A 16,695-nucleotide genomic window follows, 5' to 3' on the forward strand; every position below is an offset into this window, starting at 1 on the left:
ATTTTTTAAAAATACTATAAATACAGTCTGGTAGCTACAATCTTTCAAAACATAGAGTCAAGAAGTGGGAAATAGGAAATGTTTAGTGGTGACAGTCCTGAAACAGGTATTTGGGAAAGACCATTGCCAAGGTTTACCAGAAATCTTTTTTTCATTTAAGGAGGCTATTTCCCCATCAAAAAAGTGGTACATGCACTGGATTCTTTTCCCTGATTTAATTTAGCCTCATATGGCAATTGTAAGGGTGTCAGACATTTGCTACTTTTCATATATTTTCTCTCTCTCTTTCTCATACACTCCCACACACACACACACACACACACACACACACACACACTGGGACTATAAACCAGTTCTGCAACTTTCCTACCTTGGCTGTGATAACATCGTGTTGTGTGTTCTCCTTTTGTTTCTCTGAATGTCCTGTTTTCTTAGATAAACCCATTACCTTTTTTTTTTTTTTTGCTCCTAATAGTATGTATTCCCCAGAATTCAGTATTTAGTCTTGAGCCCATCTCAGGGAGCTCATTTATTCTAACTGATTCAACCAGCCCATAAACTGGTAATTGTCAAATGAGTAGTTCCAGTTTGGACCTCATTCCTCAAGCAGACCATTTTCCATTTCCTTTGGAAATCTTGTTGCAAAGTGTATGACCATGTCAGAATCAGTTCTCAGGCAGAACAATTTGTGTTCTTTGGATAGAGCGTGATGTAAATTACTTCCCTCATTATACCAGGAAACAGACTATTATTACTGGCACATACACAAGCTCATACACAAGTACATCTCGAGAATGGGGGCTGAATAATGTCTTTGTTGTTTTATGAAGATCAAAATTTAAAGATGCATAAGATAATCTTCTTTAATCTTATAAAAGATAAAGGAAACCTAGCTGAAATCTTGCAAAATTCTGGAGGAAAGCAATAATATTTTTAAAAATACCATTAACTTAGTTGATTCATTGTGTCTCATTGTAGATGAACATGGTCATGTCCCTCCTGGGGATGTTCTGTCCAACCCTGTTTGACTTATTTGCTGAACTGGAAGACTACCATCCTCTAATTGCGCTGAAATGGCTACTGGGACGCATTTTTGCTCTACTCTTAGGCAACTTGTACGTATTTATTCTTGCCTTGATGGATGAGATTAACAACAAGGTGAGTCTTGTATCTGGATTGTTCTTGGCATCAGAGTGTTATTACAATTCCCTGTCTCCGGATTGCTACAAATGCCTTTGAAATCTGTGTTGTCTCCATTTTTGTGTGCATCACTTTGCTCCCAAGATTGAAGAAGAGAAGCTGGTAAAGGCCAATATTACCCTCTGGGAAGCCAACATGATCAAGGCCTATAATGCATCACTCTCTGGAAATAGCACTGGACCACCTTTTTTCGTGCACCCTGCAGATGTACCTCGAGGACCCTGCTGGGAAACAATGGTGGGACAGGTAATGTCACAAACACAAGTGGATGACAATTAATGGCTTAAAAAAGAGCAGAATCAATTATTCCTTTTCATAAGTGTGGCCTATCGTTTTCATTGCTTAATAAAAAAAAAATACCTAAGCTTTATTGAATGCTTACCACGTGCTGGTTGTGAGTTTCATATCTATTAGCTCATGCAGTCCTCACAGCCATTTTTGAGGTAAGTACTACTTTTACACCTTTTTTTACAGTTGTGTACAAAGAAAGGATATTTTTAAGTGGTGTGAGGAGATGTTTATTTTCCATTTGTGTCATAATAAAGCACCTAGATTTGGATACAGGCTCAAGTGAATATTTAAATGGAACTCTACCTATCATTACCTGTTTTCCATGAAAAAAGATTCTTTTGGGAGCACACACTAATACTCATTTCAGGAATGTCCACTTTTGTCAGATACTTGTCCCCTAAGTATTAAAGGAAATGCTATTTTAGGCCAGTTGCTTTCATGATAATTATGTAAATGGCCCCAGTCCAACACTACTATTATTTTACCAGAGAAAAGAAGTAAGGCATCACATGGCTTTCTGTCCAATAGAGGAAACCACACGAAGCAAAAGCAACAACGATAAACTGTTGCACATGTCTTACTTCTATACAGATCCATTTTTTACTTTGAAAAGCCTTTAATTTTAATGTGAATTTCATAAACCGATTTTGGGCTTTGGTTCATGGATGATGAAGAGGTATTTTTAAATATGTCATCATGAGTCTGCCTGCCTGTTGGACCAGAGTTCAGTTTCAGCAGTAACATGGTCTTGTGGAATTATTTGAGCCCTTTTTTGCTGTGTACTTATTTTTGGAAATATAAAAGGAAAAATTAAAAGTTAGTGTTAACCTTATAAAGCTAATATAATTTAAACATATGTGGGTAGGGGCTTCTGGGTGGCTCTTTCGGTTTAGCCTCTGATTTTGGCTCAGGTGGTGATCTCGTGGTTTGTGGGTTCGAGCCCCGCGTGGGGGTCTGCTGACAGCTCAGAGCCTGGAGCCTGCTTCGGATTCTGTGTCTCCCTTTCTTTCTGCCCCTCTGTCACTCGCACTCTGTCTCTGTCTCAAAAATAAATAAAACATTAAAAATAAATAAATAATTAATTAAAAAAATAAACAAAAGTGGATATCATTAGATACCGTCATGCTCAATTAGATGCTCATCAGACTTAAGCCAATCAACTGTGATTTCAATTGTGGGGGAAAAAATTAAGAAAAATGTGTATGATGCTAGACACACATCCTCAAAGACTGTGTCCAAAAAGTATGGCATGATTAAGGATTTTATTTTATTTTATTTTTAAGGTTTCAGGGGGCCAGATAAACTCCCTTTCCAGTTACATTTTATTAAATACTCAATTCTTAGACATGCACATTCCATACATGTTTATAGCACATATTATGTATGGAATGAAATGAAATGAAATGGAGTGAAGTGAAGTGAAGGTTGCCTTTACTTAGTAGAGAGGCGTGGTGATCCGAGGTGTGGGTAGATGGGATCATGGACCTTCAAAGACGTCTGTGTCTTAATCACTGGAGTCTTTATGACTATATTACCTTACACGGTAAAATGGACTTTGCTGATGTGATTAAGTGATGAGCTTTGGAATAAGAAAATTATCCTGGATTATGTGGATGGACCTGATGAAATCGCAAGTGGAGACAAAAGGGTCAAAATCAGAAAAACCAGATGTGACCGTGGAAGAGTTTGGAGAGATGTACTTTAATGATGGAGAGAGGGGGCTCTGAGCCCAAGAATGCAGGCAGCCTCCAGAAGCTGAACAAGGAGGGGAAACAGACTCCTTCCTGCTGCCCACAACTTGATTTTAGACCTCTGACCTCCAGAACTGTAAGAAAATAAATCTGTGTTCTCTTAGGCCACTAAGTTTGTGGTTAATTTGTCATGGCAGCAATGGGAAATGAACACACAGCAGTACACAGGTTTCTGGATTCCAAGGGTCTTGAAGCGAAGTCTGGTCACGGCGCTTAACACAAATCTTATCACATGGACACTGCTCCTTGACTCTGCAGCTAAAGTTGAAAGAAATGAAAAACTTGGGAAGATAAGTTTCTTGCACAAACTCAAAGAGCTGGAAATGTTTTGTTTTATATATCCCAGAACGCAGACTGGCATGTGGACTAAGAAATTTACCCTTTTTAACAGTCTTGATAGAACGAACCGTAAAGAATAAAATTGAGGCGGGGCGCCTGCATAGCTCAGTTGGTTAAGCATCTGACTGTTGATTTCAGCTCAGGTCATGATCTCATGGTTCCCATGAGATGGAGTCCAGCATGGGCTCTCTCTCTCTCTCTCTTCCCGCCCCCCCCCCCCGCTTTTGCACCTCTTGTGCATGAACACACGCTCTCTCTCTCTCTCTCTCTCTCTCTCTCTTTCAAAATTAAGTAAATAAACATTAAAAAAAAGAATATGATTGAGGCTTCTCACTTCTGGGGAAGAGAAAGTGATTAATTAGGTAGGAATGCCAATGCAATCTAGGAGGCTACTTATGTCTCTGATTATGCAGAAGATTCTGCAATAGTTCCTCACAGACTGACTTGAAATAAAGGAAAAGTCACTTGTCTCACTCTTCTGGGGACCATGCTACTTGTCTTGATCTTTTTAAAAAAAATCCCATCTTGGGGCGCCTGGGTGGCTCAGTCGGTTGAGCGACCGACTTCAGCTCAGGTCATGATCTCACGGTTTGTGAGTTCGAGCCCCGCGTCGGGCTCTGTGCTGACCGCTCAGAGCCTGGAGCCTGCTTCTGATTCTGTGTCTCCCTCTCTCTCTGTCCCTCCCCTGCGCAAAAAAAAAATTTTTTTAAATCCCATCTTCATGCTTAATTATATTGCCTTACTGCCCCCTTCTCATTCACCTTCCTTTCTTTAAGAAGGACCTTTAGCACTTGAGGGAAAGTCTGCAGGAGATGGCCCATGAGGTTGTGGTTCTGAATAGACTATTGATGAGGGAGGTAGAGTCCATGGGGACAAAGAGAACACAGGGAACATAAAAACCGTGAAAAGTCTGGAAAGTCTGGTCTTTACGAGATCAATATCTGTATCCATGCACCTAGAAACATTTCTTTTAACTCCTTAAAAATAGTGACTCCAGGGGAAATAGTAGAGGCATCTACTTTGCATGTAATGTTGGGGACACACCCCAAAGGCTCATTCTTTGTTCCGTCAGAACATTCCAGATATTTCCTCTTCTCCTCCATGGATCCCCTCTGCTTTGTTTCCTTAAGGATGATGTAAGACTCAAACCTCTCTTTGAGTTTGGATATGAGATGATTTTGTGGCTCCTTTATCCCTCCAGGGAATCTCAAGATGTAGCCACTTAGTCCCATTTCCAATTGTATTTGATGGGTAGGCAGCAAAGCCCTCCTTGGGAGACTGCTCTTTGAAGCTATATACTGAGGTCTGCATTTTGGGGAAGGAGAAAGCAGCCAACAGCTAAATGTAGCAACAGCAAGGTCTGGCATTTATTGAATGGCTCTGATGTGCTCAGCGCTGTCTCCTTGCATTTTGAAATTATCCTTTGAGATAAATCATATTATCTCTATTATCTCTATAGTTAAGGAGACTGGGACCCAAAAAAGTAAAATAAATTTGCTCAAGCTCTTAAACGACGTCAATGATGGGAGCCCACGTTTAACCCATATAGTCTGGGTAGAGTTTGCATCCTTACCCATAGTGCTGAATTGTCCCTAGGAACATAATTAACATCAACACATACTCTCCAAGGTCCTACTATGGGACGTCTAGAGTTCTAGAGTCTGTGGTCCTCTGTGATGCCCCTTGTCTATGGTGTTCCTGTTATCTACTCATGACTCTTAGGTTTACTGATCCAAGCCGCCTAGACATTTTAACTGACTGAGTGTTAAGTTGTGAAGTGTGAGGTGTGGTGCTCAACGGGGCCCCTGTGTGGAGAGTGTGCTCCCATCCTGACTAACATGCTAGAACTGGGATTGGACGTGCCCCTGAGGTGAGCTGAGCCACTGTTTGGGGGATTCTCTTATAAAGCATTGTTTGGTTTTTTTTTTTAATGTTTATTCAGTTTTGAGAGACAGAGAGAGACAAATCGCAAGCAGGGGTGGGGCAGAGAGAGAGGGAGACACAGAATCTGAAGCAGGCTCCAGGCCCTGAGCTGTCAGCACAGAGCCCGACACGGGGCTCGAACTCACGGAACTCACGGACCGGGGAGATCATGACCCGAACCGAAGTCAGACCCTTAACTGGCTGAGCTGCCCAGGCACCCCAAGCATTGTTTTCTTCTAATGGTTGGTGAATAAATATTCTTATGTCTCGGTATAATGTTTGGATCTTCTTCTGGTACATTTTTTAATGTTTATTTATTTATTTTTGAGAGAGAAAGAGAGAGAGAGAGAGAGAAAGAAGGGGCAGAGAAAGGAAGAGAGAGAATCCCAAGCAGCCTCCACCCAGAGCCCAATGCAGGGCTGAACCCACGAACTGTGAGATCATGACCTGAGCCAAAATCAAGAGTTGGACACTTAACCGACTGAGCCACCCAGGCACTTCCGGTATTTTAGGTGACAGAACGCTGCTCAGGAACAGTAGGATTTCAGTTATTGGGTGAGGATGTTTAGGAACATGTAGGAACTTCAAAACCGCTCTGAAATTTTCTCTTACCTGAGGAGGCCCTCCTGACTGGCAGTGCAAGCCAAAAAAATATCCCTCCTCGCCTCCCTCTGATTGATACTAGTCATTGGAGCCTGAACTCAAATTGGTTGGGGAATGAAAAGGAGAATCAGAACAGGGAAGGGAAAAGTTGTGGCCGGAAATAACTGCAGGAATTTACTATCACCCAATCATTCATTCTGTGTTTATCGAGCAGCCGCTGAGAAGCAGGCATCGTGCTGGATACTAGGGGTACATTGGGCATAAAGGTGGGCTGGTTCCTTGCCCTTGTGAAAACGATGTTCTTGAATAATTTTGCCAAATTTGCGAATTTACGTGGGTGACGATGAAATGCAAAGAATCTGAGAACTTTGTACAGAGAGGCTTGCCCTTGTCACCGAGGGGAGTGAAACTCTCCCCACTCAGGGATGCTGTAGTGATGTATATGAGTTGGTGTGTAAACTGAGTCAAGAAGTGAAGTGAGAATGACTGAGTGGAGTGAGGACCACAGGCGAAGGCCCTGTGGTCTGAAGAAGTATGGAGACTGAGGCTCTCAAGGAAAGCCAGTGGGGCTGGAGTGAAGAAGAGGCGAAAAGCAATACCAGAAGCATATGGGGAGCTACACAGCAGTCGGATTATACAGAAACTTCCAGAGCCCGCAGGAACCCCACGCTCTCTTGGTCCACTTTTTACTCCGGCTCTTGCTGCCCCAAACAGCTGCGCATCCCGGTTACCTGGTAGCATTTCAACTCAGCCGTCTGCATCACCCTCCAAGTTTCTGTGCTGTCACGGGGTGGGGTGATCATTCCACGTGGGGCCACCCTTGACTAGCGGGGGGGGGTGCCGGTTCAATATGTCTCCCTTCTGTCTCTGGCACGGACAGTTCGGAGGCTTATTCTATATGGCTTTCAAGGCTTCCAGGTGGGTGCCCAGCAGGGTAAGACTCACGTGATTTTAACATGCTCTTGGGCCAAAGCTCTCCTTCCTTCTGTTTCATTCTTCCCAACCTCCACTCCTGTTCTCTCACAACACTTCCCAAAATATACTGCTGGCCTCCAGGCCCTTGTCACAGGCATTGCTGGTGGTGAAAACTAACGCTAAGTTTTAAAGTTCGTATTTTAAAGTGTTTAATATCATAGTTTTTGCTTTTGTTCCATCCGTATTGTAGTTAACTACTACTTATGGCAGATTATGTTTAAAAGAGTAGTAGTTATCTTTTAAGAACAAGGGATATTAAAGTTAAAAGAAGTAGGAGATAAATTCTATTCCGTGTGGTACTTGGACATACCAAGAATCCTGGAGGTGGTACACAATTTTCGGGAAGCATAGCTCTGATGTGTGAGGCTGGAAATTCACCTAATGACTGCTATTCAAATGGTTCTTTGCCCCACGAGAAAATTCTTTCTCACTAATTATCTTATCTTATCTTTAAAATGTTTATTTATTTATTTTGAGAGAAAGAAAAAGCTAGCAGACAAGCGACAGGGGCGGGGGGGTGTGGCGGGGGGGAGAGAGAGAATCCCAAGCAGGCTCCTCATTGTCAGTGCAAAGCCTGACACGGGGTTCCATCCCACAAACTGTGAGATCATGACCTGAGCAGAGATCGAGAGACCGGGAGTTTGGATGCTTAACTCAGCCACCCAGGTGCCCCTGACTTATAAACATTTTTAACACATTAGACAAACTAATCCTGTGTCACATTTGCTGCCAGTACTTTTCCCAGTGTGTCTTTTTAACTCGATAAATATTGCTGTTTGGTAGATTAAAGTCTTAAACTAACATGTGGTCAATATATTCCTGGTTTCATTTCTTATGTCATACCTATAAAAGTTTCCCAGTAAGAAGACTTTCGATACCGTGGCTTTGGAATGTTGAGACAATTATTTTTAGACTAAGAAAATAAGGGTGAAATAGTCTTCACTTGCTAGATAGGCCTTTTTTTTTTTTTTTTTTTAACTATTCATTGTGGTTTCTAAGCTAATACTATGCAGAAACAGAACAAACCTGATGTCGACACTTAGGGCCATTTGAAAGGAGAAATGCTCGTTTTAATCTGGCTAATATCCCAACAGGAATTTGTGCGGCTGACCGTTTCTGATGTTCTGACCACTTATGTCACAATCCTCGTTGGGGACTTTCTCAGGGCATGTTTTGTGAGGTTTTGCAATTACTGTTGGTGCTGGGATTTGGAATATGGATATGTAAGTATGATATTCACTTTTCTCTTATCAGATTATTCCTTTGTGGATTATCATTTGCACACACAATGCAAGAAAAAGACTTTAGAAGGTGGGGCCACCTGTAAGACATTAATAATGAAGACCAGGGAATACAGTTCTGATTCAGAAGGGTTTCAGACAGGAGTGTCATGATTTCGGACATTCTGGTAAAATTAGCCCGGGATGGCTAAAGCAGCGGAACTCAACCTTTCTGTGAATGTGGTGAACTCAATCGATCTGGGACCCATAGGCAGCCCCCTCCCCTTGAAGCTTGCCGACATTTCTAGAAGCAAGGCAAGATGGGTGTATCAACTGCACATTCTGTTGATTCCTTTGTTTCTACAAAACAGAGTCCTGGACAGTTACTGTGCAGTGCATTGACGGATAAAAGAATTCAGCAAATATGGTGCTAATTTCATAAAGCTCGCGGGGTAATGAGAGCTCAGCAGAGACACGAGCAGGGAGATGTGGAAGTTTCAAGGAAGGCCCAGGGTGCTGATAGAGCTTTGGCGAGTGGTGAACCTGAGCTCTGAACTCTGGCAAGATGATTTCCTGCCCCACAACAACAGTGCAAGTTTCTCTGACTCCCTCCCCAGCTCACCCTCTACGCTAAACCCCAGGTGCCCCCCGCAAAGTTCAAGGGCAGCAGCAGGGCACACATCACTCTTGGTCTACCACCTTGTCAGGTGACCGCTGTCCCTCTTTTGCAAGTGTAACAGTCATCTCGGGAACTATGACCTGAAGGGTTGACTGTAATCACTTGCTTTAGATCCTCCAATGGCTTATAAGTACTTAAAATGGATTCCAAATCCCTTTCCAAGGCCTTCGATACCTTATGGGATCTGTTTCTTACTTCTCTCTGAGCTCGTCTTCTACCAATTCTGTTCTTGCTTTACAAAGTCCGCACACTAGGGAATTCTCTCTTATGCTCAAACACAAGATGATCCTCGCATTTGCTCTAGCTGTTTCTCCCTATAGGGTGCAGATTCCTAGAATTTGGTGCGGTTGATGCCTTCTTGTCATTAAGGACTCAGCTACCATGTCACCTCCTTTGAGCTGTTCTCTGACCTTCCCATCTAACAGAGCTTACCAGGCACTCTGTCTCAACACCCTGCTTAATTTTCTTCATAGGATGTATGACTATCTGACATTTCCTTTTAAAAACAACCTTATAACCTATCTCTCACAGTTTGAATGAAAGCCCTGTAAAAACAGAAGCTTTGACCTCTCGGCTTAGAACTATGCTTGTCACGTGGCAGGCATTATATGTTGACTGTCTGCTTCAGTGTCGAACCTCTGCTTTCTAACACCATCAAGGCAACGCCACCAATTGACAGAATTCTGCCTGCTTCCAGGGACGTGCCCATGGGGTCAGTTCTGGCTTCGTATTGCGGAGCCAATGCTGTTTCTCCCCTGGCTGGAGGAGGGGTCTCCTTTTCTGCTGCCCTCTCCTCAGTCCCATGCCCTCTAGTCTCCGGGACAAATCCTATACTCAGAACGGTTTCCAAGACACTAGCCTGGATCCTCAGCGTGGCTCTCTGACTTTGAGATTGTACCTTTGGTGAGTAGGTCATCTCTGCCACCCTCACTGAAAGTGCCTCTGGGACGGGCCAGAAGTGGTTAGGTAATGCTCTTTGGTGAACTCCAGTGAGGTAATGCTATGGATCAAGGATGCTGTGCTATGAGGTATTCAGCTGGCTTGGTTTCATTTCTATTTTCCCTGTCTGATTCAGCTCTTCTGAGGCTGACGTAAAAATTGCCATTCTTTTCTTGGGCCATTGCTTGGCTTATGCTTGCCTTTTATCCCTTACTGCTTTCTTCTTAAGCGCTAGAAAATTTTGCTTCAAATATGAAGTCAATAAAACATGACCTGGATGCATAAAAGCTGTAATTAAACGACTGTAATTTATTATTTATTGAGTGCTGATGGTGCTCTTGGGTTAGTACAAAGTACAGGAAAAAAGACGAGTTCCTGTCTTAGGTCACAGAGACTTTGTTCCCCTGTTACTTTTGGAAGGCTCTTTAGAAAGAAGCCCAATATCAAAACAAGTTTTAAACAGTAAAGGGTGGATGGTGGATCTTCGATGTGGATCCTACTATCATTGGCCCATCACGTAGAGAGGGTACACGGTTGAGTGCTTACCAGGTGCAAATCGGTATGAGCAAACCTCTGTGCTGGGTGATAGGGGTACAGAGATGTAGAAGATGTAAGCCTAAGGAGAGGTTGCACACTTGGGCTAGATGCCTCGGTTCAGCTTTCCGATATATGTATTTTTCTCTTGTCTACAGAGTGTTTTTGTTTGTTGGTTTGGTTTTTATTTATTTATTTATTTTTTAATGAGCTCATATTTTACAACTGGAAGTTTTATATTAAAAAAAAATATGGATTTCTTGCTTTTCGTGACATATTGAGAGGGCTGGCAACATTAGATCCACATTCCCACACGGCAGAAATTGGCTGCAGTGAGAAGCCACTGCCTGGCGGCAGATGGAATTTGCATCCCCCGCCCGCACACTCTTTACTGCCCTTTGATCCCGCAAGTTCTTGTTATTAGTACAGAGCAGAAAATATAAATTCCAAAGAAGAAACCAATGGTTGCGTGACTTCCGGGGGTGGATGGAGGGAGGGAGAAAAGGAGAGAGGGAGGAAAGGAAAGAGAGAAACAGAAAGAGAGGGAGAAAGAGAAAGAGAGGAAGAGGGACAGAGAGAGATCAGAAATGCAAAGGCGTGTTGTAGGAAGAGGGCCTTGAGCCGGTCTTGAGAAAGCCTCAGAATTTCAAAGGTCCAGTGGAAGCAAGGGTTCTCAGTGGAGGGACCAACGTAAGACAGGGCCCAGCATTGATTAAATTTTTATTGGGTGTCAGTTAAACTTTATCTAATTTTTAGTTATGGTAATAAATATTATGGTTACGTTTATTTATAGGTATGTAGATAAATATGCTCACAGATAAATTATAATGGTAGGCACAGATTGTTTCCTTAAGAGAAATTTCTCTACGTTGAATTACCCAGTCCTAGAGAATGTAGAATTTAAAAAATTCATTCACTTTTATTTATTCTATTTAAAAAAAAAATTATTATCTTTTTTTTTTTTTTTTTTAATTTGAGAGAGAGCGAGAGAGACAGCATCCGAGCTGGGGAGAGGGGCAGAGGGAGAGAAAGAGAATCTTAAACAGGCTCCATTCTCAGCACAAACTTTCGGTCACTTTTATTACAACAGCTTCTGTAACGACTAAACTCTGTGGACTTCCGCCTCAGCTCCAGAGAGCCACAGAATGTTAATGTCTGGTGGAATGTTGACACAATCAGTCATACATCCTTTATTTCACACCTGAAAATTGAGAGCTTATGAATCGAAGTGAGTTGCCTAGGCTTGTGTGGCCGCCAGGGAATAAACGAGGGCAGGACACAGCCATTATGTTAAATATGCTGAATGGTATATACTGGTCTTATCAGAGTAACTTGAATGAAAAGCGACCCCATATGGTTCTCCAGTTATAAATTTATGGCCGAAGTATTATCACAACAAACCTATAAAGATGAGCTGAGCTGCGAAAATTACTGGCTAATGGTAGGCTGTTAGAGCACGTAATGTAAGTTAATGTTTTCCAAGGCTTCTCCAAGCAGAGCAGACAATTTTCAATGTTTCCGAAGTGTTCACTGACTCATAGGACGTGGAATGGTTTCTCCCAGGAGGGATTTTAGCCCCCCAGGTTCGGCACAACTGCCCTAAAGCCTCACGTAAACTCTTTGGGTTTCCTTCAACAGTTCAACACAGAATCCCTTTACTTTCAGTTTAGCTTGTGTTAACATTACCTTTGCTATTCATCAATAAAAAAGGTAACAGGTATGCAAGAAGAAATAGAACTGAATACACAGCGTGGTATTAGAACATGGTCAATCAAATGAAACCTCAGCATCTTGTTTCAAGTTACATTTTTGAGGTGGTCCTTGTTAAATTTACATAAATGGAAAATATAAGAGGTTTCCCTGAGATCTGATGAAGGGGTTCAAGATTATTAATAAATGAGAGGCATATGTTTGACAGATCATAAAAGTGGACTCCATAGTATAGTATATCTTATGTAGTTCTTATTATATGTCAGAACTTCTAGAAAATACTTTACACATATTATTGCATGTATTCATACCAGCAAGGCTACGAGGTAGCTCCTTTTTTCCCCGACTTTACAGTAAATAAGCCTTAGAGGATGTTTAATAATTTGCTCAAACACATATCCCTAATCATTGGTGGAACTAGGACTCAAACTCAGTTGAATCAGCGTCAAAGCCATCAACCAGATTTCTGTCATGTTAAATTTTCACTGTAACGCTTAACCCTAGAAATTTCAAGGACTCTGTCAAGTCATGATGAATTCATGAGCCAATCTATGACATGGGTAACTCAAAGCACTCCCAAGATTAGACAGTTCACCTGCAATAGAACGGAGTTAACAAGAAAGCCTGTGATGTACAATTAGAAAGAGGGGCATCTGGGTGGCTCAGTTGGTTAAGCATCTAACTCTTGATTTCAGCTCAGGTCACGATTTCACTGTTGTGAGATGAAGCCCTGTGTCGAGCTCTGCGTCAGGCTCCGATTAGAAATAAACTGATGTTCTCCAGCTGGGAATGAGGTATTATTTAACAGTCCAGGAAGATGCCATGCTAAGGAGTCAGTAAGAAGTCTTGAGTATCCCATGAAGGGTTGACAACATGGGAAAAGGGACAGTACATTCTGGATGTGAAGTTCCACTTGAACATTGGACAGTGTTTGTGCAGACAATGAGGGTTGAAGTACAAAGCCCCGAGTTTTCTGAGTCACCCTAGTAGACGAGGCTAGGATTTGTCCTACATCAGTGGTTCTTATATTTGAGGAGACACCAGAATCCCCCGAAGGCAGGTGAAAACACAGCATTTCTGATCTGGGACAGGTCCCGGAGAATTTAGTTTTCATTTTCTTTTTTAAAATTTATTTATTTATTTGTTTGTTTGTTTGTTTATTTATTTATTTATTGAGAGAGCACTCACGCAAGTGGGGGAGGGGCAGAGAGAGGGAGCCTGAAACAGGCTTCAGGCTCTGAGCTGTCAGCATAAAGCCCAACACGAGACTCGAACCCACAAACCGTGAGATCATGACCTGAGCCGAAGTTCGACGCTTAACTGACTGAACCACGCAGGCGCTCCCAAAATTTACTTTTCTAACAAACTCCCAGGTAATACTGCTGCTTCTGGTCTGGGGACCAGAATAGTCTTGAGAACCATTGACCCAGAACCATTGACCCAGTGATTTCAGCTGTGGGCAAGTGAGATTTGTATGTCAGACAGGACATTGCAATGACAGAATTCTCTCTGAGATATTCCACAATATCCATAGGTTAATGATCTGTCTCAAATAACTAAGCTTGCAGACAGAGGATGAGTTTTCATGGCTCTTCAGTCCAGTGACAACCATCTGTCTTCGTTGTGGGCAGATGACGGACTCCCGCCTGCCACCAAGGTCCAGAAATAAAACAAGATAATTTCCAATCCCTTGACTGTTACAGACCTCAGCCTAAATCCAAATGGGATCTGCTTTTGCTGGCCCCTAAAAGTCTTATCAGGGATGAGCAGCCCTTAGTGATTTTGTTATATGCATCCCATTTGAATCAGTTCATTTCTCAGTTTTCAGGAAAACCTATTTTTTCCCAAGCATCATTTACCTTCAAGCTATTTATGTTTTAGAGGCGATTAAGCAAACGTATTGCAAACTGATTTATGCTTGTGTTATTAAAGTATTGCTTTTAAAACTTTAAAATACAATATCATCTCAGGTTTTCATTAAATACATCTCTAAAAGAATGAGCATTGAATTTTATAGCGTGTGAGTGTGTGTGTGTGTGTGTGTGTGTGTGTGCACGCACATGTGTGTTTGCCTCCTTTTGTTTTTGGTTTTTTTTTTGGAGTGAGATTTTCTGAGTTGAACTCATATAGTATTCAAGTGCATTTCTAAGATGTTTACAGAGAAGCAATTCTTTAATAACTGCATCTAATTTTTCAACCCATTACAGATTTTAGATTAGAAAAGGATCTTAGAAATGATCTAGTTCAGAAGTTGGCAGACTTTCCCTGTAAAGTAAAGGGCTGGATGGTAAGTGTTCTCACTTCTGCAGGTGTGATATTGTGATAAAATAAGAAATATATATTTTGGTCTCCAGCTCCAGCTCCCGGGCAGAGCTCCTAAAACCTTTGTAATTTCCTAAGCGGTACAGGTGCTAGGATCATCTTTTATTCCAATATTTGGTCTTTGACGCTGGTTCCTGATACAGAGCCCCCAAATTCTTTGGGATTACCTGGGTGACGGGAACATTGCTTGTTCCAATGAGACAATGCTTGGTGGCTCCTAGATAGCTTCAGGATGGGGACTGGTCAACAGAAAGGCCGAACCACGATTAGAAGCTTGAAACTTTCAGCCCTATCTCCCCCATCCTCCAGGGAGGGGAGAGGAGCTGGAGAGTGAGTTAATGATAGATCATGCTTACTGATGAAGTCTCCATAAAACTCCCTGACCTGTGGGGTTCAGAGAGCTAGCAGGTCGCTGAACACGTTGAGGTGCTGGGAGGGTGGTGTGCTTGGAAAGGACATTCGTGGCCCTTTTCCTCATACCTTGCCCTATGCATGTGCACCTCCTCCATCTGTCTACTCCTGCCATATTTAATAATAAACAGTAGCCGAGCAAATCAACTGTTTTCTGTAGTTCTGTGAGCCATTCTAGAAAATTATCAGACTTGAGGAGGGACATGTAGGACCCTCTGACTTAGAGCCAGTCACTCGGCATAGGCGACAATGTGAACTTGTGATTGGTGTCTGCAGTGGGGCATTCTTGTGGGACTGCGCCCTTAACCTGTGGGGTCTGCACTAGCTCGGGACAGTCAGTGTCAGAACTGAGTTAAATGCTAAAGCATCCGGCTTATGTCCGTAGAGAATCGGGGCACTGTTTAGCAAGTACTGTGCGTGGAGCGTAGAAAACACTTTTGCTTTCAGCAGGCGATATGGTCTCGGTGGGGACTGTTGAGCTCTCCTGTTTTCGTGTCCAGCAGCCACAGGCAATACATAAACGAACGAAGGCCGCTGTCTTCTAATAACTATCTGTTTACAAAAACAGACAGTGGTCCAGATTGGGCTTCTGGTCCACAGTGTGACAACCACTGACCTAGTTTTTCGCACCAGTTTATCTGTGAGGAAACTGAGGCCTGACGAGATACGCAACGGGCGCAGCTCACGCAGCTAGGAAGTGGCAGGGCAAGGTCTAATACTCAGACAAGTGTGTGGACCCCAAACCCTTGGTACAGTAGGGACGCCCTCTACCCATCTTTCGCATCAGGTCAATTTGTGCATCAAAGGTTGTATTCCTCCGGCTGACCCTGCTGCACACACAGTATGCGAACAAAGGCTCCCAATGTGTCCTTTATGTTTTTATAGTTACCTAGTTGTAAAAATATCTCAAATGGGCTTTAAGAGGCTTATATATTTGTGAGAGTAAAGAAAATACACTTCTAAAGGGTTGAATTTTTTAAATTTTACATAGCTTGGTGGGCTAAATCATGGCACTATTCTAAAGAGGTCAAAGATGAAGGTTTGGTTCTTAAACTGACATGGAGAAGAGCCGTTCCAAGGCCACAGATGGCACAGGCCACCCAGCTGAGCATTTGTCAAATGTGTTCTGTGAGCTCACAAGGCTTCAGGCAAAGGGAAAGGTGGTCCAGAGCAAAGCGCTCCCGATGAAATTGGGGCCTGGATTCAAGAACTCTCGAGGCAAGGCATTCAAAAGCTGTGATCGTTCTGTTGGGGTTCCAAACCAGACAACTCTCCCATCTTCTTACAGATATTTTTAGGAGGGGTTCTTGGGTTTGAAAAGAAGAGTGACGCTTGCGTGTGCATGTGTGTGGGCGTGAGCATGCGTGTGTGTGGGCTGCGTGTGTATGTGTGTCGGCAGGGAGTTTTGATGAAGATACAGGGGGTCTGAAGCCACCTCTGCAGATGCCAGGATCTGGGACAGGATTAAGGACCTGCTTCCCGTTTGGTCTCTCTTTCATGGTCTTCTTGGTGCTCTCAGTTCACAATTTCGCTTTTCTTTCTCTTGTCACTGGTTAGTCAGTTTCCTGACTGATTGTTCTCTAGCCCAGCTCAGGTAGGAGCCAGTTTCATTGCTGTTGCTAATTAGTATTACTCCCATTGATAGACGCTTTCCTTCTAGGATGCCTGATGTGTTACCAGAAAGCCTTTCGACAGGCCACCCTAGGACAGATGCCCACCTCAGTTCCTATTGGTGGGCCTTCTGCACAAAAAAAATAGCCTGATGCTGTACCCTAAGCAGGGTGGCATCTAGGAGACA

The 16,695-nt window shown here is 42.8% G+C and overlaps 1 protein-coding gene across 1 annotated transcript in view; it reads left to right on the forward strand.

Moving 5' to 3' along the window:
• Positions 1-16,695, forward strand: part of TMC1 (transmembrane channel like 1) — a 150,281-nt gene that overhangs the window by 114,080 nt on the left and 19,506 nt on the right. The window contains exons 12-14 of the mRNA XM_047096066.1: positions 979-1,158; positions 1,285-1,446; positions 8,177-8,305. Coding sequence (XP_046952022.1) covers positions 979-1,158; positions 1,285-1,446; positions 8,177-8,305 — 471 coding nt within the window. The remainder of the gene's footprint in view (positions 1-978; positions 1,159-1,284; positions 1,447-8,176; positions 8,306-16,695) is intronic.

The sequence above is a fragment of the Lynx rufus genome, unplaced genomic scaffold (genome assembly GCF_022079265.1).
Source record: "Lynx rufus isolate CCGP_SWC_20201006 ecotype Redwood Valley unplaced genomic scaffold, mLynRuf1.p SCAF_10, whole genome shotgun sequence".
In the NCBI taxonomy this organism is placed as follows: Eukaryota; Metazoa; Chordata; class Mammalia; order Carnivora; family Felidae; genus Lynx; species Lynx rufus.